This window comes from Poecilia reticulata, linkage group LG9, assembly GCF_000633615.1.
Source record: "Poecilia reticulata strain Guanapo linkage group LG9, Guppy_female_1.0+MT, whole genome shotgun sequence".
Classification (NCBI taxonomy): domain Eukaryota; kingdom Metazoa; phylum Chordata; class Actinopteri; order Cyprinodontiformes; family Poeciliidae; genus Poecilia; species Poecilia reticulata.
The window spans coordinates 14,958,968-14,982,526 of record NC_024339.1 but is presented as its reverse complement, the minus strand read 5'-3'; the positions used below and the strand labels follow the sequence as shown (position 1 = coordinate 14,982,526).

At 37.3% G+C, this 23,559-nt stretch overlaps 2 protein-coding genes across 3 annotated transcripts; one reads left to right on the top strand and one right to left on the bottom strand.

Annotated features, from left to right (window-relative positions):
• The first annotated feature begins 14 nt into the window (after positions 1-14).
• On the top strand, positions 15-16,526 carry LOC103470018 (somatomedin-B and thrombospondin type-1 domain-containing protein). 2 transcript variants are annotated; one of them, XM_008418127.2, is made up of 5 exons: positions 15-815; positions 9,707-9,889; positions 10,564-10,654; positions 14,003-14,161; positions 14,313-16,526. In XM_008418127.2, exons 1-5 carry the CDS (start codon positions 566-568, stop codon positions 14,416-14,418), a joined length of 789 nt encoding a protein of 262 aa, XP_008416349.1. In that variant the 5' UTR covers positions 15-565; the 3' UTR covers positions 14,419-16,526. The 2 variants fall into 2 exon arrangements, with proteins under 2 accessions (XP_008416349.1, XP_008416348.1); XM_008418126.2 differs by having other exon boundaries at positions 9,704-9,889.
• Positions 16,527-19,249: 2,723 nt separating this feature from the next.
• Positions 19,250-23,259, bottom strand: snap29 (synaptosome associated protein 29). The gene is made up of 6 exons (XM_008418125.2): positions 23,153-23,259; positions 22,191-22,421; positions 21,189-21,382; positions 20,611-20,696; positions 20,424-20,528; positions 19,250-20,093 (listed from the first exon to the last, which is right to left on the bottom strand). Exons 2-6 carry the CDS (start codon positions 22,419-22,421, stop codon positions 19,933-19,935), a joined length of 777 nt encoding a protein of 258 aa, XP_008416347.1. The 5' UTR covers positions 23,153-23,259; the 3' UTR covers positions 19,250-19,932.
• Positions 23,260-23,559: the final 300 nt, after the last annotated feature.

Here is a 23,559-nt window from a genome sequence, read left to right as displayed (position 1 = left end):
TGTTCCCTCAGCCTTTCTTTCAGTGGGTACTTGCTGTCATTTCCACGGAATGAGTAGAAATGATTTAGTCGCAGGATATTGTGACTTCACGCTTTGTCTTTATGTGTTTTTTGTTTACTCGTTTATTTTTTTAATCAATTTGTTCCTCTGTCCGTGGTGCTGAATTTTAATTTGGATCTAATGTTGATCGGCGCAGTGCAACTATTTTTCCGCGGTTTGAGCTTTGGCATTTTTGTTCTTTTGTAAAGTTAAAAATATTATTTCACTGCCCGGTCAATCCGTCCTAATAAAATGCAATTGAGCGAGTAAGAGGGGAAGGGACCCTGACGATAAACTGGCATCATTCTTCACCTATTTTTGAGTCTAAAGGGGCGGTGTCCGTCAGACCAACAGGAAAAGTTTTTACGCACAGAGATCCAGTTTTACGCAACACTTGATTGCATGTTGGTGGACTGTGTTTTACTTTGTTTTTATTCGAAAGCTAACATCACAAGTGAAACATCTGTCAGAGTAAAACTTTTTTGAGTGCGAGTGCAGAGCAGGTGGTCCTGGAACAGCGTCTGTCATGGGAGTGCAGGGATGGAGCGCGGTGCGTATGGGGATCGTAGTTTGTGGATATTTGGCGTTTTTCTGCAGTGAGTTCGTCTCGGTTACTGAAGCCGGATGTAGGGAGAGGGGGAACCAGAACTGCTGCCCCGGCCGAGACAACGAATGTTTTGAGTACACCAGGAGAAAAACGGTGTGCTACTGCGACAGCTACTGTCAAAAAACCAGAGACTGCTGCGAGGACTACCAACACGTGTGTCAAATATCTGGTGAGTTTTCCTGGTCATTTTCTCCCAAATGACTCCCAAAAAATAAGAAAACATCCAAAGATCTTCAAAACTTTTTAATTGTTTCTTTTAGTGGCGGTTTTAGCATCGATAACGTTCTGGGCGAGTACTTACCTTATGCCCCATAACTGTGACTCATCTCTAACAATAGGAACTAAAAAGGAAGGACAGATGTTTTACTTCATAAAAATAAATACGGAAATAGCCATGTATAGCCATATGCAAAAACAGATGCAGAATATTAGTGAAAAGTCAGTTTATTTCAGGAACTTTATTACTATGTGAAACATGTTAAATAGAAACATTACACACAGACAGATGTTCGAAAGCTTTTATTCCTGTTAATTATAATGCTTTTCTGGAGAATTTTACATCAGACCAATAAAAAAAGTTACATTTAAATACAGAAATGTAGTCTTAATGAATACTATAATCAATACATGCTTAAAGGTTATCAGTTTTCAAGCCTCTTGAGAATGCATTTTCTAATTTATTAGATATAGATTACATGACCTTATCAGTATAGAATATTTCAGATGACGTTTGGCTAATCAATATCTTGTACCTGTATGTCTCAGGTGATTTTAATTCAAAAAAGAAAACATGTTTTTCTTTTGTGCTCTACATTAAAAACTACCACAGGCTTGTTCTCATAGGTCCTCTAAGTCCCCATACGGACTAAGGTAGCTGTCAGTGAGGTGACAGAAAGACTGTGAGACATTTTACACATAACTGTCTCCAGTGTCTCCATCATGGGTGTCTGCTACAGCTGAAAGGCCAGCAGTAATCTCTTGTGCTTAAAGTTTGAGAGGTAAATTTAGTCTTTGCTGTGTGTGTTTTAAAAGGAAGTTGCCTTCAGGTTTGCAGTTTTGACCCTTAACCTTCTCATTAAAGCTTGAAATTGCACAGCCTCATGTGCAAAGTGGGGCAAATGATCATAAGAAAGACACAAGTTAAACAAATGGTTGGTTCACTTCTTTCCACCCAATCATCTCGACTGCTGCTATATATGGAAGGAATGGATGTCTTAGGAAGAGACTGCCAAAGATGGTGAGGACAGCAGTGGAGTTTAGTCTGCAGTGTAACAATCAGGAGACGGAGAGTTGTAACGTTGTTGTGTGTTAAAATGACCCATAAGGAGTGAATGTGATCACTGACTTAAGTGCACAAAACGAGCACCTGCAGGGTCACAGCAGCTCATAAAGTGCTGCAGGAAATCTCTTATTAAAGCACAAGTACTGGTAGAGTTCAGTCTCTTTGCTGTGGTGTAAACTGTCTTATTTTGACTTGAGCCAGTAATCTTCAGTAAGCCAACAGATCATTCATCAAAACCCCTTTAAGAGACTACAATAAGGTCTTATCTAGGTTTTCCTCTTAATTTACTAACGCGATCTGTCTCAGTAAATGTCCTTTAGTGAGAAAGATTTTTGTGTTAAGATAATATTCAGGAATGCCTTTTGAATCCTTACTCCTTGAGCTTTATCATACTCTACTACATCACAATTACAGATAAATGTGTTTTATTTCAATTTTATGAGTCAAACCGTCACAAAGTCCTTGTGACTTGACAAAAATAATAACACTGCCGCTTTAAATAGCTATAAACAAATCTTTACACTCTGGGCATGTCAGTAAAAGAGGAAGCCAGCTGAGGGGGTTTCAGGCGTCTCTTAATCAGTCCCATGTATTTGCCAAACATAAAAATTACAGGAGTAAGCTCAGTGAAGCACTTCAGGTCAGTGTTGACATTACCAGTCTGTCTAGAAGGTTTGCTTCCTCGGAGGTCAAAACTCCCACGTGCAGCAGATGGATCACATGTTTCACAGTGGGTTTTTTTTTTTCCTCTGAGAATTTCTGATAGCTACGTCTGATGAGATGCAGGAGCTGCACAGTGGTTTGTCTTTGCAGACTGAATGTGGTTTCCACAAGGTACAATTTACCTGTACTGCTAAATTAGCATGACCATTAGTGCATATGCGCCTCACTGAGCATCCTCCGAGGCTTAGAAACATCGACTGAAACCATAGTCATTTTAGCTGCACATGGCGGCTTTTATCGGTTTCATCAAAGTGCTGTGGTGTCCTGATACTAGACACCTGATCTGATTCTGATCCAGCAGCAGGTGAGCACACAGTCTGTAATTAACCCGGGTCGGCTGCAGCAGTTCAAAGACTGTAGAGTGGGTGACATCAGAAGACTAAAACACTGCTTATCACGACTGCAACACAAACGCTTAACGATTTTCAAAGCGGTGGCATTTTTTTTTACCAGGGATGGTGTTGAAATGAAATCTTTTGGGGAAGCATGCTGCGTCTAAACAAAGTGAAGGACATCCTGGATGGTTCTAGTATGTAAACATAATATTTAATATAAGGTACACATTTTTTTTTAAATCTGAAAATATTAATTCTTCCTACAGACCATTTTTCTTTTACTCTGAACTACTGACATGTCTCTGAAATTTGAAGCAAGAATTTTGTATTTATTAGCAGAAGATGAGAAATGGTCAAAATAACAAAAAAGATGCAGAGCTTTCAGACCTCAAATAATGCAAAGACAACAAGTTTATATTCATTTAGAAACAACAATATGAATGTTTTAACTCAGGAAGAGACCAGGAATCAACATTTGGTGGAATAACCAGCAGGTTTTCAATGGGGATCAGTGCAGTGGTTTTTAAATCTATTCCAGAGCTGTTGTTCATTTTTCTTATTGTACCGCATGGAAAATACTTTTTTAAGGTGATCTGTTTGTGTTGTGATTGTATGAAAGAAAATACACAGTAATGAAAAGGAGTATTTCTGTTTTGGAAGATGTTAACGGTTGAGACAGATCACAGAAAATACACATTTTTAAAGGAAAATTCAAAGCATCAGAAACACAAAAAGCAAGAAACAACTCGCAACCAGCCTGCATGCATCCTGAAAGAGATATAATTTCAAACTGTTAGAAACCAGAAACCAGAGCAAGTGTGTAACCAGACCAGAAGGCAAGGTCAACTAAAACCATAACTCAGAACATAAAACAGGAACAAAGAACATGAAACAAAACCAGTCAAACCAAAACAATCAAACGATTTTCAAAGACAAACCACAAGGTCTAAAAATGGAGCAAAGGATCACACAAAATGTCAAACACAATGAAAAATGTTCAGCTTTGTAGTTGTTGTATATATTGTAAGACTTGTTAAACAATTATGGAGACAGAAAAACCTCTAAAATAGTATTAAAAGTAATTTTAAACTCAAGTGAGTTTAATTTTTCCTGAGTTACAGATTTGGATGGAGGTCGACATGCTCTCATGACATTTTGGGTAATTTTTTTTCTTCTGGATATTAAGATTAATCATTAATCTTAAAAATACACACGCTCTGTTAATAATGGGATATTTGAAGATCAACCTGTTGCTGATCATGATAACCTGGAGACTCAGTTGACAGGATTGGATTTGACCAATATGAGGAATTGTTGGCTTGCTTTTGATTTGGTCAAATTTAACTCAACTCAATACAATTCAACTCTATTTGCCCATTTGGAAATTTAAGGACTTTTCCAAGGAAAAATTAAAGAAGCAGAAACAGAGAGTTCTTGTTAAGGTTGTCTCTTTTCTGTTTTAATTGGATGAGGATCTGCCCTTGACACAAAAAGCCCCTTGAAGGAGTTCTGTCATAAATTTCATGTTCACAGCGTGTTTTCAGTCAAAGTAATTGCTCATCTTCACTGCACAGACTGTAAAGATCATGCAGGTCCTCAAAAATCTGTAGGAGGCGGCTCCTTTATGCTCCAGCGGTCTGGTTGTGTTCACTCTGACAACAAGACAGGTTCTTCACCTCAAATGCACTCACATGCCTCCCTCTGCTGCAGATATCTGGCTTCTTTCACTTGGGTATTTTTGTTATGCCAAGATCTCTTCGTCCTTTTTCCATTTATTTCCACTCCTCCTTTACCTTGTTTCCTGTTCAGTCTCCCTTCCACATGAAATGCCACAGCTGCTGTGGCATTGCTCTTCATTTAGTTTCCTGTGCTTGGAAAAGTCCTGATTGCAAAGTTGATGTCCAACATCTGCTTCATGACTGAAAACAAATAAGAGGTTCACAGAGAAAAAAAAGTAAACCAGAGAAGGAAAAAAAGGAAACAAAAGAGCATGGTAATTTATCTGAAATAGTATTAAAATCATTTTGAAACTATTGTCTTTTGGCACGAATCACCATGTGGTTAAAATTTTCCACTGACTTTTGGCAAATCACAATCACATTTGGTTCACATCCATGTCAACACTTGATGATCTCCTCCTTATCAGTTTCCCAGGTTATATTTACTGTTTATATATTTTACGTTCACTTTACATGAACATTCTCGTATAGGTCGATTATGGCTTTAAAAGTTCATTTTGTATGTTGTCAGATGATAAAACGTAAAATTCCAACACTTTCTAAACTTGCCCAATTGTTATTGCCTTGAACATAAAACATAAATTCAACTTGAATTCATGAGGCATGAGCAATGAGGCAACTTTAGTGACATTTAAGTACTTCATTGTTAAAGCATAGGAGTCTCTAAATACAAATACTTCTTTTGAATGACGACAGTGTTGTAGTCATAACCTTAGATGAACTAATTTCTCTGATTCTTTAGCGTTTCATGGATGTCTGGGGAAAAGTGCAAAGAGTTTAACACAAAAGTGTTTTAATTAATCATTGTTAAAGGGTTGGTTTGTTTGCTGTTCCTGTTTATGCTGTTATTAGAAAAATTCATCCCCATCAAAGGTTTCGCCAGACTTGTGGTTTTATTGTGTTTCCTTTGTTGATGTTCCTAAATGTTAACAGCGGTCAGACCTTGGCCCACTGGGACTCACTGTATTGGGAAGGAGACAGAATGTGGCCTTTCAGACACCAGCTGGACATCTGCATCCCATCAGAGAACCAGAGGGGGGAGGGGGAGCAAAAAGCAACCAAAAAAAGGCAACAGATGGAGCAGAGCAAGGCCTAGTGGAAGACAAAACAGAGATACAGCTAATTGTTTTTTTTATGTTATTAAAAAAAAGCTTCTTATTGGAGTAAAAGGGAAAGTATGGAGGCGATTCATACTTGTGACAAATTCTACAAATAAATGTAACAGTTTGGCAAATTGTCTGAGCTCCTTTAATACCTCTTTAACTATAAGTACAACAGGACAACACTTTCAGTTTCATACTGAAATATTACAAGATAAATAAAAAAGGATCACTTACTGTCATCTTAAAGCCATCACATTGTACTAACTTATCACAAACAGAAAACAAAACAAAACACTGCAAGACCACAAACTATTACCAAGTATTTTTGGTCTAGTTTCTCTTGCAAATATCTTACAACACATGAAATAAGACAAAACTAACTTACAAGTAACTTCTTAGGATGTTATAGGAGCTTGTCTTAAGTAAATAATGCCTTAATATTGATGAAAACAATCATTATAATCTTTGACAGATTATTTTCAATATTAAGGAATTATTCACTAAAGCTCTGTGTCACCTCTGTGTCTTGCTGAAAAGTTATTTGTATGTTAGTTTGTCTTATTTCAAGTGTACTAAGATATTTGCGTTAGAAACTAGACCAAAAATACCTGGTAAGATTGCATGTTTTAGCAGCGAAAAGAAATTGTTCCTATATAGCTTGAAAAAAAAAAATGATTAGGACATATTTGACACAGTAATAATTTTTTTTCTTTCCATGGCTTCAATATTAGGATCTAATTTCTCTCAAAACATTTAGTAATGCTCAAGGAATATTTGTTTAGGAAAAGTGCTTCTAGCATAAAACTCACAAAGCTGAATTTTCCAAAGTAAATAGGCCAACAAACACCATTTGTTTCCTGTATTGGGGTCAGAGGTCAGAGTTGGTGTGAGGCTGTCCAACTGGGACTTTCTCCTCCACAATGCAAACAGGGCACAATGGCGACTGTGTGATCCAGACTGTCAGGGTTAGCATGTGGGTGGCAGCAGGAGCAGGTTGGGGCCCACCACAGTTTGGTAACTTCCTCCTGACCTCTGGCGGCTCGGGGCCAACAGGTTTATGCTTCCAGACAAAACCTTATTCCTGTTTGCATGAGTGTGTTGATGAGTGGGGTAAAAACAGTTCTGTCCCCCTGTGGGTGTTTAAAGCACTAAACAGAACCAATTTCACTGTGGCAAAACCTCAAGTGTCCTGCTTGTTTGTTTGTGCTGCTAAAAAAAGGCAAAAATAACATTAAAACTGCTCTGTGCAAGCGGAAGGAAAGGCATGTCAGGATAAGAAAGGGCGCAGAAGACATAAGTAGGAAGTTATTAAGCTTTTCACCCGTTTATCTTTGAAATTCTTCTCAAGAGAACGTTTGTGTGTTTTATATGAAGATGAAGCAAAGTGGAAATTCCCCAATCCTTTGTGGGTAGGTTTGTGTTCATGTGTATGTAAATGGTGAGTTTCAAAACTATTCATACATTACAAAAGCAAACCTCACTATGTCTTATTGGAATCTTATTCAAGAAAAAATATGTTTTAATATACTGCGAAAAAACACAAAAATCTTAGTACACTTCAGATAAGACTCCACTAACTTATAAGTAACTTTTCAGCAGGAGCTTGTTTTCAGTCAATAATCCCTTAATATTAATGAAAAAGCATTAGCTATAAGAGATAATCTGCCAGTGGAATTAGACATTTTTCCAATACTCTAACTTATAACAATGAGAAAACTCAGTGTACATTCTTTACATAGAATGAAAGTTTACAAGTTTTCTAATTTCTAACTGTCCTCAGACAACGCTAATGTCTAAGGACAATTAGAGTTGTGAATTGTGCTCACTGACCATTCACTGAACATTAATGCAAATTTAACTAATTTAATGCATAAGTTAAAAATCGTATAATGTATTACAGTGTACATCATGCCACATTTGTTAGCACTGTTGCCTTGCAGCAAGAAGACTCTGGGTATTGCTTGTGATGAACTGGTGACCTGTACATGGTGCATACTTCCTCCATCCATTGACTACTATAGCTAGGCATCAGCCCCACATGTCTCTGTATGGTTAACCAGGTGTAGACAGTGAATGCATGAATGAATGGATGGATGGATTGGTGTATTCTTTGCTTTTAGTGTACGAATCGTGCTCCACTTTTTCTTGGTTGTTTACATGTAGTTAAAATAACTTTTTTTTTGTGACTGCAACTGAAAAATACAATAAAAAAAAGTTTAAGCGTGTTGATACTTTTGTAAGTTCCTGAATGCACATTGCTTTGTGGGAAAGTAAAGTGTCAGGTTGGAAGCACTAATGTTCAGGAATTCACAGATTCCACAGTGGCTTTGTGGATCCGCCGTGTCACCGCGCCGCCCTCTCTCCTCTCAAAATTTGGCTTGGGAATGAGCCAAACAGGCGGCACCTTAAAAGCCCCTTTTTCCTCCCACACACACACACACACACACGCACACACACACACACACACACACACACACACACACAATTATTCAATTGCAGTATTGTACTGATGGTTGGATGAGTTTTATAAAGAAAGAGTGGAACCCTTTATGTGGCAGGGGAGATTAGATCCAGTTATGGTATATTTATCCACTCCTTCTCTGTCATTTCACCAAGGTTCTCAGAGTATCATGCTATGTGCACCTGTTCTCCTTCTGTTCTCATGTCGTGGAAGTGAAGTGAATGAAAATAATATTCTGGTGTAGATGTGTTTGTTCAGATTTTGTTGTTTTTGTTTAGGTCCTGATTGCCTCTCATTGCCTTGTTTATAATGTTTGTGGTTCCTCCTCAAAACAAGACCCTTAAATGCCCACAGCCATTAAATCTCGTAACTGAACAGGGCTTGATTAATGTTGTTTTTTTTTTTTTTTGGCTTTGATCAGAACAGCAATCTCAGGAATACAACTTCCCCTTAGCTTGTTGTAATTGGCCAAATCAGCCTCCTAAGCAGGAAGTCTAATTGCTGCTGCTGTTTATGTGCTATGCTGCCCTTGCGGGTGTGGGTTTAAAGGGCAAAACTAGAAGGGACAGGATGTCAATTAGCCCCTATCTAAAGCCACCACACACATATGACCTGGGCTGCAGACTTCCTGTGTCTGGGTTGTAGCTGATCCTACATAAATCACTTTTAATAACAGCTACCCCATGCCACCTGGCTACCTACAAACACACATACATGTGTGTGTTTGTGTCAGCTAATGATAAAACCCAGATGCTTTGACATGAATGCAAAGATTAGGAGACTATCTTTAACTCCCAGAAAGTGTGGCATGTCTTACTTAAGGGCCCTTGGATCAGTTCCCGTCCTTTGGGTCGGTTTTCTAACAAGACTGACATATTAGTCCATTTTCCTTTGGCTCAGCCAGATTGCATTGGAAAATGTCTACAAATAGCAATTTTAAAACTTCCTTCAGAATCTTGGCTTTGTTTAGTTCTATACGTTTAGTTTTGTCTTTCTGCTGGAAGGTGAACCTCCACCTCAACCTCCAAAAAAAAAAAAAATACATTGAATTTTGTGTTTGTAAAATGACAAAATGGGAACAAATCTTAGCCTCCGTAAATTTGAATAACATTTATAGAACTGCTTAAAAATTACGTTTCTATCAATAATACTTCAAAATTGCTTTCTTTATCTGATAGCCAAGGAGTTTTACATTAACGTTTAAACAAAAAACCAACACTAACAATTATCTAGATATACAGATAAACAGACAGACAAATGTGCTGCAGTCTCTCCAGATTTGTTTACTTGATCAAACTAAGTCATGCTGAACCCTTCTGTTGATAACTTCAGCTAACTTCTCCTCACTGAGGAGCTTTTGGAGCTCTCTAACGTTGTTTTGTGAAACATCTCTATGATTTCCTGCACCCCTCAGCAGCCATCGACTGTAAGGTTGGACTATGGGGTCCCTGGTCGTCATGCTCGTCTCCGTGTGGATTCGGCAGCAAGGAGAGGAGTCGCCAAGTGTCCATTCCCCCGAGGAACGGAGGCTCCCCTTGTCAAGATCTCAGACAGAGACGAGGATGTTACGGAAACAACGTCATTTGCGACAATGCCAAAGGTACAACCTCTGTGTGACTGCTTCTGATCTACACGTGAGAGCTCCTTGTCTAGACTCTGTTACATATTAATTTGGTGTTTTATACAAGAGGTCTTGTTAGGAGTTGCACTGTAAACAACACGTTTCCAAACATCTGTTGTGACATCCGACATCCAGCTGGAATATTTCATCACCTCAGTTACAGACTTCACTATTAAGAGGTTTTCAAGACTGTAAGATACCAGGATACTGATAAATCTGATGCAAGTAGAACATTTCTTCAGAAAACAGAGTAAAACACTGGTCTGTGTCACTCTGACTCATCTAAACAGCTTGAGCAATCGGCCAAGCAGCAGATTGAGATACAGTATGCAGCTGGTAAGGACATACAAAAAGTCAAAGTAGAAAAAATTAACTAAACTTTTATTGCAGGAGTATAATCTAACACGATACACCAGCAAGAAAAGGTGTAAATATGACATGTCACATACTCTGCTTTCCTTTGGCCATTTTTCAAACATGAAAGATATGAGAACATGCTGTCTATATAGATATGTCAAGTTTCACAAATTAAGAAATTGCTAAAAGGTTAGGATTTTTATCTTTTATCTTTCCTTGTGCTGCCAAAACTATTGACAGAGATGTATTTGAACTTTGATTTCTTTTTTGTTTGTATCTCCACCACTTAACTTTAGAGGTGGCAAAAATCCTGCCTGATTCTTTCAAGAGGAACTTCAAGGACCCTTGGAGGCGACCTCACATGCTGATGAAGGAGGAGAAGAACAGGTAATGCCACACCACACTACAATAAATACTGTATGTTTTCTGTTTTATTACAAACAGCAGCAACAACAAAAAAAATGTTGAAACTGAGGTGTTTTTTAACTTCTCCTTATAGGAAAATTAAACCACACAAAAATGTGACATCTGTCCCTGGAGGTTTGTTTAAATATGTTGACTTGTTTTAGATGACAAAAATCACTTCAAATTCTTTTTGGAAATCACAAATATCACATTCTGCAGGCTCAGAATATGTTTAGATAGATCTACATAACAGTTTACAGCTGGGTGTCTGCCTCTAGCATCGTAAACAACCAACCTCACTAATGAGTGCATCCACTTACAATAAGAGTCGTAATGACTTTTTAAGGAGGCACAGACTAAACTTTCTGATATCACAACCTCATTGTATTTTTCCATTTAAATAAAATAATCTTTCTTTGTTCCTCAAATTTGAAAGGATTCTGCAGGTTTTCCCTGTACATGTTTAATTTCTGCTCCGGGTACTTCGGCTTCCCAGAGTCCTAAATCATGTTTGTTATGTTAATTGTTGTTTAACTTCTTAAAGCTGCAGTATGTAAAAAATTTTCTTAACATGCGTGTTGAAAACGCCACTATGTCATGACAGTATGAGACAGATAATCTGTGAAAAAGTTTAACTCCTCTGCCTTCTCCCAGTTCTCGCAGCGCTAACTAAAAACAACCAATCAGAGCCAGGAGGCGGGTCTTAGCTCTGTCAATCAGGCTTGTATATGTGCTTCTCACAGCCACACTCCCCTTCTTGCTTTCTGCTACAGAACTGCTTCTTCCCGATAGCAGAGGCCGTCATGAACACTCAGACTAGTGAGCATGGCCGCCGATAACGACGGATAAACAGTTTGTTTCTCTGCCATTAGTACAGTGAGCATGTAAGAGTTATGGGGACAGTTAAGGGGTTAAAAGAGCCTTTAGATATGAGAATATGAATGCATGTTTGTGTGTCCTTTGTGCCACTGTGTTTCCCTGTGATGGACTGGTGAGCCCTACACAATGTGCCTTGCCTCTCGCCGAAGATAGGCACCAGTGGATATTGACGCTGGATGGATGGATTTAGACTGAATTTTCAATCCGATTTGGTGGAAAATGCCCTGCATTTTTCAAGTGAACTTGTACCTCTAGCTCATTCTAATATGGAAAATGATTCTTCAAAGCTGCAGCATTTTTGTCTTGTTCACATCAGTTTTGACGTCAGTTCAAAGGTCGCACTAAAATCAGTTTTGCATGAAAATTAGAGAACACAGACTAAGGCCAATGTTTCCTTGTGCTTTGGCTGTGTGTCGTGGGCTGACCTTTACTGATAAAGTTACTTTAATCCATATCAATGGAAAACCCCTCAATGCATCTGTCATTTTTGATCAGAGCTGATTGCAGTGTTATTTGAACTGCTAAAAAACAAGAGAACAGAGTCGTGACTCGTTTTCTGTCTACTCGGAGCCATTAAGCCTGATTAAAATGGACATGAGATCTCTTTGTTTTGGCTGAATTGGAAAGCACCAGGGAACTCTGAGTCCTCATAAATGAAGCTGAGCACATATGACTTCAAACAGACATCTGGTGTATTACCGCTGTTGTCATGGAAATTGACCCAAGAGACATGAAATTAATCTGCATGTCCTCAAATTTCTTAAAACTCTGTCTGAGATTTTGGAGTCTGAGACACAGCATGAACATGTGTGCTATTGTGGTATTAACAGGGTTACTGGAATTAGTTATTGAAGCAAGTTCTTACTTAAATCAGAGAAAAGATATTGTGCATTTTAGTACAGATCTATTTTTAGAGTCTAATGGGAAACTTCCTGTTAGCATTTGTAAGATTACAATCACAAAACTCAATGTATTTGGGATTTGTGTCATGTTGCAACACAACATAGCCCATAATATTAAAACAAAAGAAAATTAATTCATGGTTTTCAAAATACTTTGTAAAGAACAAATCTGAAAAGTGTGGCAGGCTGTCTGAAGAGAATATGTGAACATCAGTTTTTATGTTTTGCAACTCATTCTGAATTAGATAAGCCCACATTTCTATGTAATTATTTTATTTGTCTGATATAATATTTTATTCTTAAAGAAAGTAAGTGTTGAGTTTGTTTTAGTTGTCAAAGGATGATTTGCAGAAATAAAGGCTTTGCTGTATGCATATTATTTACTCAATGTGTATTAAGTTACTGAATAAAACATTTCAATGATTTTCTAATCTATTAAACACTGAGGGCCAAAAAAAAGATTTTGTTTGCATCAGAGCATTCACACTTGTTTTGTTTGTTGCATGGATTTTTGCAAAGGACTTTGTGTAGCTATCTTACAACAAAGGACATTTTTCAAGGAAAGCACAAATAGTTCCTTAAAAAGAGATTTTACTACTTGAACTGTGGATGTTTGTAGCACTTCCAGAGTGACATTTGGTCTTTTGACGACTCTGATTATTTCTCTCCTTGCCCTTTCTCTCACTTTAATACAAATGCAACACATTTAGTTAGATCTTTATTTGTAAAATAGAAAAAATAGAACAATAACAACATATTTTTCTTAGCTGTAATGTGCTTGTGTTTCTAATATAAGTTTTACATTTACTATGACCAAATATATTGATAATTTTGTAAAGTTTTACAAGGCACTCTATTTCTTCTTTGTTAGGGTTAGGGCTCCTTATTTCCTAGAAAGAAAACAAAAGCAGTGCCTGCTGAAATGTCACTGTGAAATCCAGGGAATAGAGAAGCTAAAGACTCATGTTTTCATTGAAGAATCCTCCCACTGACACTCGTCTTTAGTCAAAGCTGCGCGAGTCACAGACAACATAAATAGTAGAGCGGAGTTCAAAGAGTATTCAAAGAGCACAGCTATTAGAGGAGAAAAAAGACCTTAATTGTTTCCAGTCTGCAGACTGAGCCGTGTTGACATTAGGATTGAGCAGGTGACCATGACCCTGCTGGATCACCTTCAAAAGGAACAAATCTGTTACTGATGCACTTATATTTAGTCTGGGTACATTAAACTGAATTGTTTTGGAGAAGGAAGACCTTTTAACAATTTCTTAAAGCATAGATTTGTCCCAACATCTCCATCTGGTTATTTTTCCTATTTGTCTTTTTTATTGGAGAAGCTCCACTGACATCCAACCAAAGAACAACATGCTGGATGATTGATTCTTTGCTGCAGAGCTGAGTAAAAAAAACGTCCTTAGTTCCCCCAGAGAAACATGTACAGGGTTCTAAATGATCGATATTTGTTTCTTTGTGCTTTTGAATCGTGTTTAAACTCGGGTTTTCTGAATCACTTTTCCTTTCGCTCCCTTTTTGTGCTGTCCTCCTGTAGTTACTGTGTGTACCTCAGGGTGAAGCAGGCCAGTGCTGCATGCAGGCTCAAGCTGTGGAGTGCTCAGCTGGTGCGAGAGCGGCTGGTCTGCGCAGAGTGTCAAAGTGATGCCATGTCAAACTCTGATCGCTGCGCAGGAGATGGCATAGACGGCATTAGGTAAAAAGACAAACTGGAATTTAACCCGTTTGCTGCAGTCAAAACTCTTACTTTGTTAAGAAATAACATTTTTGTGAAACAAGTTCATTCAGTATTTTTTAAACAGTAATTATTAATTCTCTTGTTATTTATTCTTTTTTTTTTTTTCCAGGACCTTCTGGACTGCAGCATCTACTCCTGGTTGCCATGGTTCCTGGATGCGGGAACTATCCTCTGAGCACTGCCGCTGCCCTCCTTACTCTGTCCTTTTTGTTTGAGCCGATCTGATTGTAGGGATCTGATTGCCCTCAGAGAGCCTCTTCCAGCTGAGGAGAGCCCTGCTAGGGAAACCAGACCCTTCTGTCCTGACAACTCATGGAAAACAGCTGCATCCTGCCACTTGTCATCTCATCCTCTGTACTGTATATCCTAGTAATTAATCACGTTGAAATTCTTGCATGTCTTCTCTCCAAGTTTAAAAGCCACATAGCTGCACATCAAAACCACTGCGAAGCCTACATTTTTATACCTCTGAATCTTTGCTATCTACCTCCATCAATGCAAATGTGTGTGCTAATGCAAAACGTATAAATCTGAAAGATCTTGTATTTTTATTCATACATTTTATACTTGTGTTGGTTTCTGTGTACTTTGTATGTGCCTTTACAGCTAAACCTTGTTGTATCTAAAAGTTAAAGACGAAAGAGCAGGTGCTGTCCACAGTTTAAAAAAATCATCCAAAGAAGTCTAAACATCTGTGCAGAAGGCACTGTAAATACTGATAGAATGCATGCATGCTCTACAATTGCATTTTTACAAAAATTTCATAAAAAAGTACAACGATTGGGATGACTGGGTACTGATCACTCAGGTGCCTGCGTCATTTGTCAGGCTCTCTCCTCTTCTGTCTGTCCTCATGGTTTCTATATAATGGTCTGTATTTATGTCTTTCATTCCTCAAACTGATCCAATTCTTTAAGAGCAACAGTCGGAAGCTTTGTTGATAAAGTGTTTAACTCACTCAGCAACAATGTTTCGGGATCTGGAGTCCCTGTCTGTGTTTTCTGACAGCGACAGGTATTTTTGCTGTAGCTCATTCTCAAAAAGTTATAATAACAATAATGCTCTGAAAGTGCTCTGTCTGAAAAAGGCATAGCTTTATCTTTTGTTTCTCTACTTTATCAGCATGTTTAGGCTTTGTTTTCATGTGACTTGTTGATCATTTTGCTGGTGTAACTTCTGTCAGTGCGGCACAAGTTAATCGCATGAAGACAAAACACTTAAAAGAAGCAGTTGTTCTTTTGAACATTGTAAATCTGTTTCAGCCACTTTCTGTGCCTGTCTGAGGGGGATAACTTAGCAGTCCATAAAAAGTCACATTACACAGGAAAAGCAGAATCTGCACCAACCACTACAGTCTTTGTTCACTACAAGTTCAACTATAAAGGGTTAAACACATTTTGTTGGTTAAGAAAAGATAAATTATGTCAACTAACAATGTCGGTCTATGGTTAAATTTTGCAAGTTGTTCACATGAAACTTGTCTGTCCTTTTTGAAATGTTTTCTGCCCAACCATTCAGGTCTTTTGTTGCTAAAAAGATCAGAGACAACACACAAAGAAAGCCTATCAAGAGTTGAGTCCAGTCAGGGGTTTCCAGGCAGATATTAGAACATTGTTTTGGAAAACTGAGCCTTATAAAATATTTTCATGAGATCCCTCTTTAGACAGCAAGAAACCCCACCTTCAAGTATGTTTTCACTCACAACCAGCTCTGCTCACAGGGGAGCTTAATCAACAGAGCATCAGCCAGCATAAATAACACATAAAGCCAAGTTACTCCCATGCAATTAATTAACTGAATATCCTCCCAAAACCTCCCATGTCATCTTGTTTTTCTTTCTCATTGCCTTGATGTTCTGTTCAAAATAAACTGCATGTTAACTGCAATGATACAAATTTGACTCAGCCAGTCAATAAGTCCATGTTTTTGTTACAGCTGGTTTAAGAAGAAAGCTGATGTGTCAGTAAAGGGACTTTTGGTTTTTGATGCTGTTACTTTCTATCTTTCTCACATCTTTGATTTCTGTTTTGTATTTATTATATAAGAATTAATGATTTTTTGTTAGTGCAACACCACATACACTGTCTAATAGTGAAATTAAGTGACTGTACTGTGTATCTTGAATATATGACTGCCACTTTGGTCATGTTTTAGTGATGTGTGTTTCCTTCCTGCATCGTATCTTCTTTGGCATTTATCACTTTTCCACTCTTCAGTAACAGCAGTGACTACAGCAGTGGTAAGTAAGTTTGACTAGTTTTTACATGCAACAAGAATAGCAACATTTACAAAACCGTAATAAAACCCAACATGTAACTGTGAATGGAAATTTCCAACATTCTCAACATTTTTCAGGTGTGTAGATGGGACAATGACTGGCAAAATGACAGATGGTGTGTGTAATTTTTCAATCTCCTGCAATTTGGGGTTTGTTCGTGAGACGTCAGTGCATGAAGGTAATGTGTGGACAGATAAAACGCTGAGGCACCCGACAGCTTGAGTCATGTGTCAGTACATCTACTGCTTGGTTTTGCTTTGGTTATCTTTAAACAAAACAGAAAGCATTTAAAAGAAAAAGTTGCCTCCCTGTTGTTTGAAGATGAATAGTGAGAATCCACACCATGGTTGTGAAGGTACTGCTCCTTTTCAATGTCAATAGTTGTTGCGTGAAAAAAGCACTGTTAAACGACAAGTGAGCGCAAACGTATCAGAGAAGCTCCTTCAGAGTGTCAGATCAGTCATGAGACTTTAGAAACCAAATTTAAACACAATCACAAAGCTTTTGGACAAGAAGTCAAAGTTTATATGACATTTCTGCAGTTGTTTCTAACACAGGAATTGACTGCTAGTCTGTTATTTCTGTATGCCAGGTGATGTGAATACTCCACAAATGAAGGTTTTACATGTTCATTCATCATGTATCTTCACTTCAGAAAGTATAACATTTTGTCTATCCAAAATGTTGTGATTTGCATCTAGACCTCGCCCATTCTATGCTAGATATTTTGGATAAAAAAAAAACTAAAAAAAATCTGCTCAGTGAATATGCCTTCCATTCACACAAAAAGAGACTTGATAGAGATTTTTACAAATACAGTTAGAGCTGAATTTATGTGAGGTAGATATTCACAGATCATTTAAAATAGGCAGAATGCTGCATAATTTGTAGCGTTCTGTGATATAAATCACAAAAATGATTTAACTATTTTTATATGGGTTTTTTCACATCCATCTTGCTTTGACATGACTCAGCTTCAAACAAACTGCAAATATGTATTACAGCTGTTTTAGAGACTTTACACATTTATTTAAACTAAAAAAAAATCAGCTTGTGGCTGGTAAGGTACTGACTACTGATAGCTACTTCGCATAACCCACTTAATAAGAAAATGCCTTTATGTTATAAAACATTTCAAACAGTTGATAGAATTTTGTACAATTAGTTCTGATTAGAAAATTGTGTCAGTTATAGCCACTTTAGGAATATAAAATGATTTTGTGATCGTGAGATAAAATCTCAAATCCGCTATTACAAATATGTTTAAAAATGTCTTTATTAGAAAGCTTTCTGTGTCACTCTTAAAGGTGGTTTGCCTCCTCTACCTGTCTTCCTGCTGTCTTTGCTCTCCTCCCTCAATCTTCCTCTACCTCTCTATCAGACCTCCCTTTGTCATCACAACCCTTTATTTTCTCTCTGCAGTGATGGAAGTAGAGAGCCGTCAGTCTGACAGTCCATCCCCCATGCTGCATTGCTCCTGCTTAGCAAGGGGCAGGTAGGCCCGTCCCTGGCTCTGTGCCTGATGGGGTCCGACAGCCGTGTGTTCTGGGATTACAGTTCCTGAAAAGCGAGGCATTCCAACACTGGCTGCTTTTGTCACAACACGGCCACTGTTTGCTTTTGACCCGCCAGCTGTTCAAAGCGTTCCTGTAGTCCACATGTGTGTTGTGAAGGGAAAGAGGTAACTTCTGTCTATTAGGAGTCAAAAGATCTCTGCTTCCACCTTGAGCTTAGGTTTCCCTCGTAAACATGTTCATGTTGACAACAATAAAACGAGTATAGTTTTGAATCAAACAACACTGGGTTAACAGGTCACTAATGAACTAAATACAGTGAATTACGGAGTGTGCTAATGTGGCCTGTTTTTCTGGTGTTGGTTAAAACTCTTGCAGGAGCATTTTGGATGAGTGTCCTAAGATGTTGTGTCCCTCCATGAACCATTTTTACTGAGTTCTGTTTTGGCAGAATTGTAATATTTTACACTTGCACAAGTGTAGATTCAGAACCATGGTGTGATCAAAAACCCATAGAAATCAGCTCAATATAAGCATGAAAATCTAAACTGAGCCATTACACCTGAGAAAATACAATGATACAAAATAACGTAATGCATAAAATACATAGGAATATAAAAATGTTTCCCATAGTTAAATGACAGCTTCTGTTCACTTCTTCATCACTTATGCTTCAAAACGAGTTTTGCTTAAGGCATCACCAAAATGTCTTCTTACTTTAGTATGGCCGATACTGTAATTAGTAAGTCATGCTGATGAATGCTTGTTGTGCCCGTGGGAGCAGCTGGTCCAACACCAAGGAATGATAATGAATGGATAGCCTAACATTGGGAGATGATCTATTCACAGCAGCACAGGTGGCACACACACCAGAAGTGAAATAATTTAATAACAGAGGTAGCTAAAATGTTCTCTTAGTAATTAAAGAATAACAAATGTTTTCTTATGCAGTTCTAACACAAAATACATCCTTTTAGATTTATTCAACTTTAGCAGCTGATCAAGCTGTGGCGCCATCTTGTTGCAATGTTGATATTGCACAAAATTTAAACTTCAGAAAGACACAAAAGAATATTCTTCATTATATATATAATTTTAATTAAAATGCATGACATATGTGGCAAAAATTACACATTGCTTAGCAACATTAAAAACTCTTCAAGTAACAAATCAACAGATTTATAAAATAATTTTGTGAAACAATCATTTTATAAAACAATCATGTTTCTAACTTGGAAATAAAATACATTGGAGATATTTTGATAATGGGTTTATTTCTTCATTTCTGATTTTTTTACAACATATAATAGCTTTTTGATACTATTTATGCTTTACAATAATTGTGCAGGACTGAATCAGTGTAAATCAAATAAGAAAAAAATTCATGCAAACTATTTTGTGGGAAGCAGCACCGGTTGATCCATAATCCTGACATGGAATAAAAGACTTTACATTTCTACCACATGTAAGGCAAATGTGACTTCAGCTAAACGTTCTACTTGCTTGTGTTTTGTTTATACATTTAAGCTGGCTAAAAAAATACATAAAACACATAAAAACAGATAAAGAACACATTTTGAGAACCTACATCTTAAAATGATCTCCATCTTTCAAATCAGTTTGCTTGAAATGCAAATTAGGAAACATTCCAATACACATCTTTGGTGACTGGGCAAAAAGAAGTAAAAACACTTCATGAAACATTAAGACAGAAATGCAGTGAGACTTGACAGGGGAAAAAAACAGAGCATATGTGAAAAGCACATTTCAATTCCTGACAAAGAAACAGGAAATCACAGTTATTTTCTAGTGGAAGATAAACTAAAAATAAGACAAAAATGAAACAGACTATTCTTTATTGGACAAAGACCAGGAGGATGAGTCACTAGTGAGGACGACCCACTGCCAGTTTGTATCTAATGTTGAATTAGTAAGTCCTATTTAAGGTTTTTGAGCTGCTGGTTGGTGTTGATGATCTTAGAATCCATTTTATCCACTTTGGTAAGCAGGGATCCGATGGAGTCGTCCTGGTCTTCAATCTCCGCCTGAAGACCGAGTCCGAGGTTCTTCAGTCTTGCCAAGCCACTGGACATCTCATCTAAGTCATTCACAGAGAAAATTAGACATTATTCTTACGTTAACCAAGTATTAGAAGAGCTATTTAAACTCAAAATCTTTATCTCATATGGATCTCTTAATTTTTTCTAAACGAGAATTGTATACATTGTATAGAAAGATATATTTTATGATTACACGTTTAAAACTAAAAGCAAAATAAACACGTTTTAACATTTACAAAAGCTGTATTAAAAAGAATTCAGGGTTGACAAAGATAACATAATGACTTAAAGAGTGCCTTTTAGAATTACTAAATACTATAAAACTAGTAATTTAATTATAATAATTACAATGGACGGATTTTTGTTACCTAAATTGCTGTCAAGCGTGTGGTGAGCGTCCCTCAGGTATCTGTTCTGAGGGTATCCGTTCTGTCTGGAAGAGCCGTCATCCATCGATGCAGCAGCTCCAAAACCTGAAACACAAGAATTAGAAATGGTTTCAGCCAGCTGATGATGATAATATCAAGCTGAGATCTTTCTTGTGCCAGCTCTCACCTCCTGTATCCAACTTTCTTAGATTGGGATGGCTGGCCTGGTACTTATCCTCATGTTCTCTGCTACCGGACATGGCAGTCTGTAGTCTGAGACAGTTAGGGAGGCACTGTTCAGCCAATCAGTGAAAAACAATATATAATCCCACGTGAATGGACTTTATCTGTTCTGACCAAATTTCAAGCTGTGCATCTAAATAATATGTTGTGTCAGTGTCTTTGTCAAAGAGTCATAAAAATACTTCACAATCAAATAAATTATGAATTTTTCATCTAAATATGATTAATGTGCAATTTGTAATGTTTTTCTCCTCCGTTTTTTATTTTTATGTTTACATATTTTGGTTGAAATTTCAACTTAAAATCACAAAATTAGCATTTTCCAAATCATGTTACAGCAATATGGTATGATTTGGATTTAATTCAAGCCAACAGAAAATATTCAATTTCCTTGAAAACACACCAGTAACTTCTTGCTTAACAAAAGCTTCAAGAGCTGATAAACACACACTAATCTGGTCTACAACAAACAGGGAAGTGACGATAAGAAACTGATATGGGAGAGGAGGAAGAGAAACTTACCTTTCATTTGCCTGATAGGCCTTTGGCTCTTCAGGTGCAGGCTTTGTTTCTGGTTTGCCCTTAAAGTAGTTGACAAGTCCTCCCCACACACTCTTGATACTGGTGATATGCCTCTGACTGGTTTTCAGGTCTTCGTCCATGTTGTCTAACATCTTATCTGCCCGCTTAATGACATCACCCTGTCGCACCAACTCCTACAGAAACAAATGCCAAACAAACAAAGTATGTAAAGATGAGGAATACAAAATTACTGCATGCAATGACTGTTTATCACACAACTTTAATTATTTTAACAGCAAGAATTGTGTGCACAGGTTTGGCTTTCTGGATAATTGTTAAACTTTTGTTTTAAAAATTATTTACTATGGCATCATTGGATCTGAGAAAGAGAACATTTCACACAAATCCTTAAAAACCCAATGTTACCATTAAGGCTGAGTAATACGAAAAATTCTATAACTTATTGAGGGTCAAAAAATTTCAATAATAATGATATAGGCTTTAAAACTCAATAAATCAGTCAATACATGTGGCCTGACAGGTAGAACATTATTTCAGAGGTTTTACAAGATGGAGAATAGATTATAAATAGAAGCATGAGTTTGATTTCCATTACAGTTTGATTGTAATAAAAGATATCTTACTTTTAAACAGAAAAATGTATTTTACACCAATAAAGTCATAATAAAATGCCACTATAAATCCATAAATTCCTTCAATTCATCTGTATTTAATTCATCAAATTTTTTGAAAATAAGTCATTAGGTATAACTAATGTTTTATCATTAATTTGAATGTGTTCCTTAAGTTTGTTTTGAAACAAACACTATCTTAGAAACAAGTGTTTTAATTTAAAAGTGTATTGGGATAATAATCAAAACAGCTCCATTAGGAAGAAAAAAACTAAGTAGTGATATGAGTTTTTTTTGTCCTTTTCTTTCAGCTCTAGTGAACATGACTTTCATAGCAATGAAGGGTGCTGCTGTAGACATCTGGCTGTACCTCTGCAGTGTCCACACCAATCTTCTCGGATTCATAGATGAGGCTCAGCGAACGGTAAGAGCTGTCCACAGCAGACTGTGCAGTGCGCATCACTTCCTGCTGAAGGTTCTTCTGCCTCCTCTCCGCATCCGTCATCCCACTGTCGCTTTCATCTTCAAAGCCACTCCTTTTGGGCTTAAAATCTTCCTCGTCGTCATCAGCAAATGGGTTGTGGGATGTAGGGTAAGCCATCTGTGAGGGAAACACAGTGTTTTGACTAAATGGTGTTATCTAAAGCTTTTAGTGTGAAAGCAGGATAAGCTTTAGTCAATAATGAGCTTTTACCCTTGGTATGTTTTTGTTATGTAAAACTCCTGAGTGAAGTTAAGGGCATTGTATGAAACTAAAACAAAATGCTGACGTAACAAATGAAGCAATCAGTCTGGACATGAACTACATGACAACTTCACATTCAGTTAATTTTACTAATTATTGTTTAACACAAACATCCATTCATCAATAATGTAATTTACTCTGGAAAAGAGTTTGTAACATAGTTGATAGCTCAGTAAGTAACACTGTAACTATTACATAACGCACTCTGTTACCTATAATTGCAAAGCTTATTATTAATTATGAAAAGTTACCATGCTAATCTTAAGATTTGTTTTTAAGATAAGTCATTAGCTTTAACGAACCTCCACAGAACCAACGTGACGTCTACGTGACAAAGACACGTAGACGTCACGTCTACACTTTGTCTAAAACCTATAAAGACAAGCTTTCCAGCTGTTAGTGTTTTCAAGGGATAGCTTTTGTAGAAAGACGGCTAAGCAGCCAATCAGATATGACCCATGGCCACACCCGGTAGTAAATAAACTATAGCTCAGGAGCGTAAATATAAAGTTTTTCCTACTTTCATGTTCGATTCAATCTAAATGATATTTCAAAAATGACAATAAAGACCAAGATAATAGATAAACCTTTTCCGTATCGATGCCCCAGACGTTGTTGTCACTCGCTCAGCTGACGGTTTGCACTTCCTGTCACATTTGCTGACGTAGCTGCGTCATATCGTAAGGGCTACTACTGCGTGACAAAAACGCAGACAGACTGGAACAAGCCTTTCCTCAAATTAAAGCTTGTGTGAAGTAATTACAAATAAGATGTATATAGCTGGAAAAATGAAAATGGACATGTTCTGGTACGTTACTGTTTCAGTACAGAATATTCAATAAAATCTATTTACAGTTTTCATCTTCTATGCATGTAGCTACCAATTATATTCAATGTCTTTATTGGTTTTATCATGTTATTATGTAAAGTTTACCTTCGACCAAACGCCCCCCAAAGGAATCCCAGCTCACCCTTTTGTAAAAATTTCCGCCCG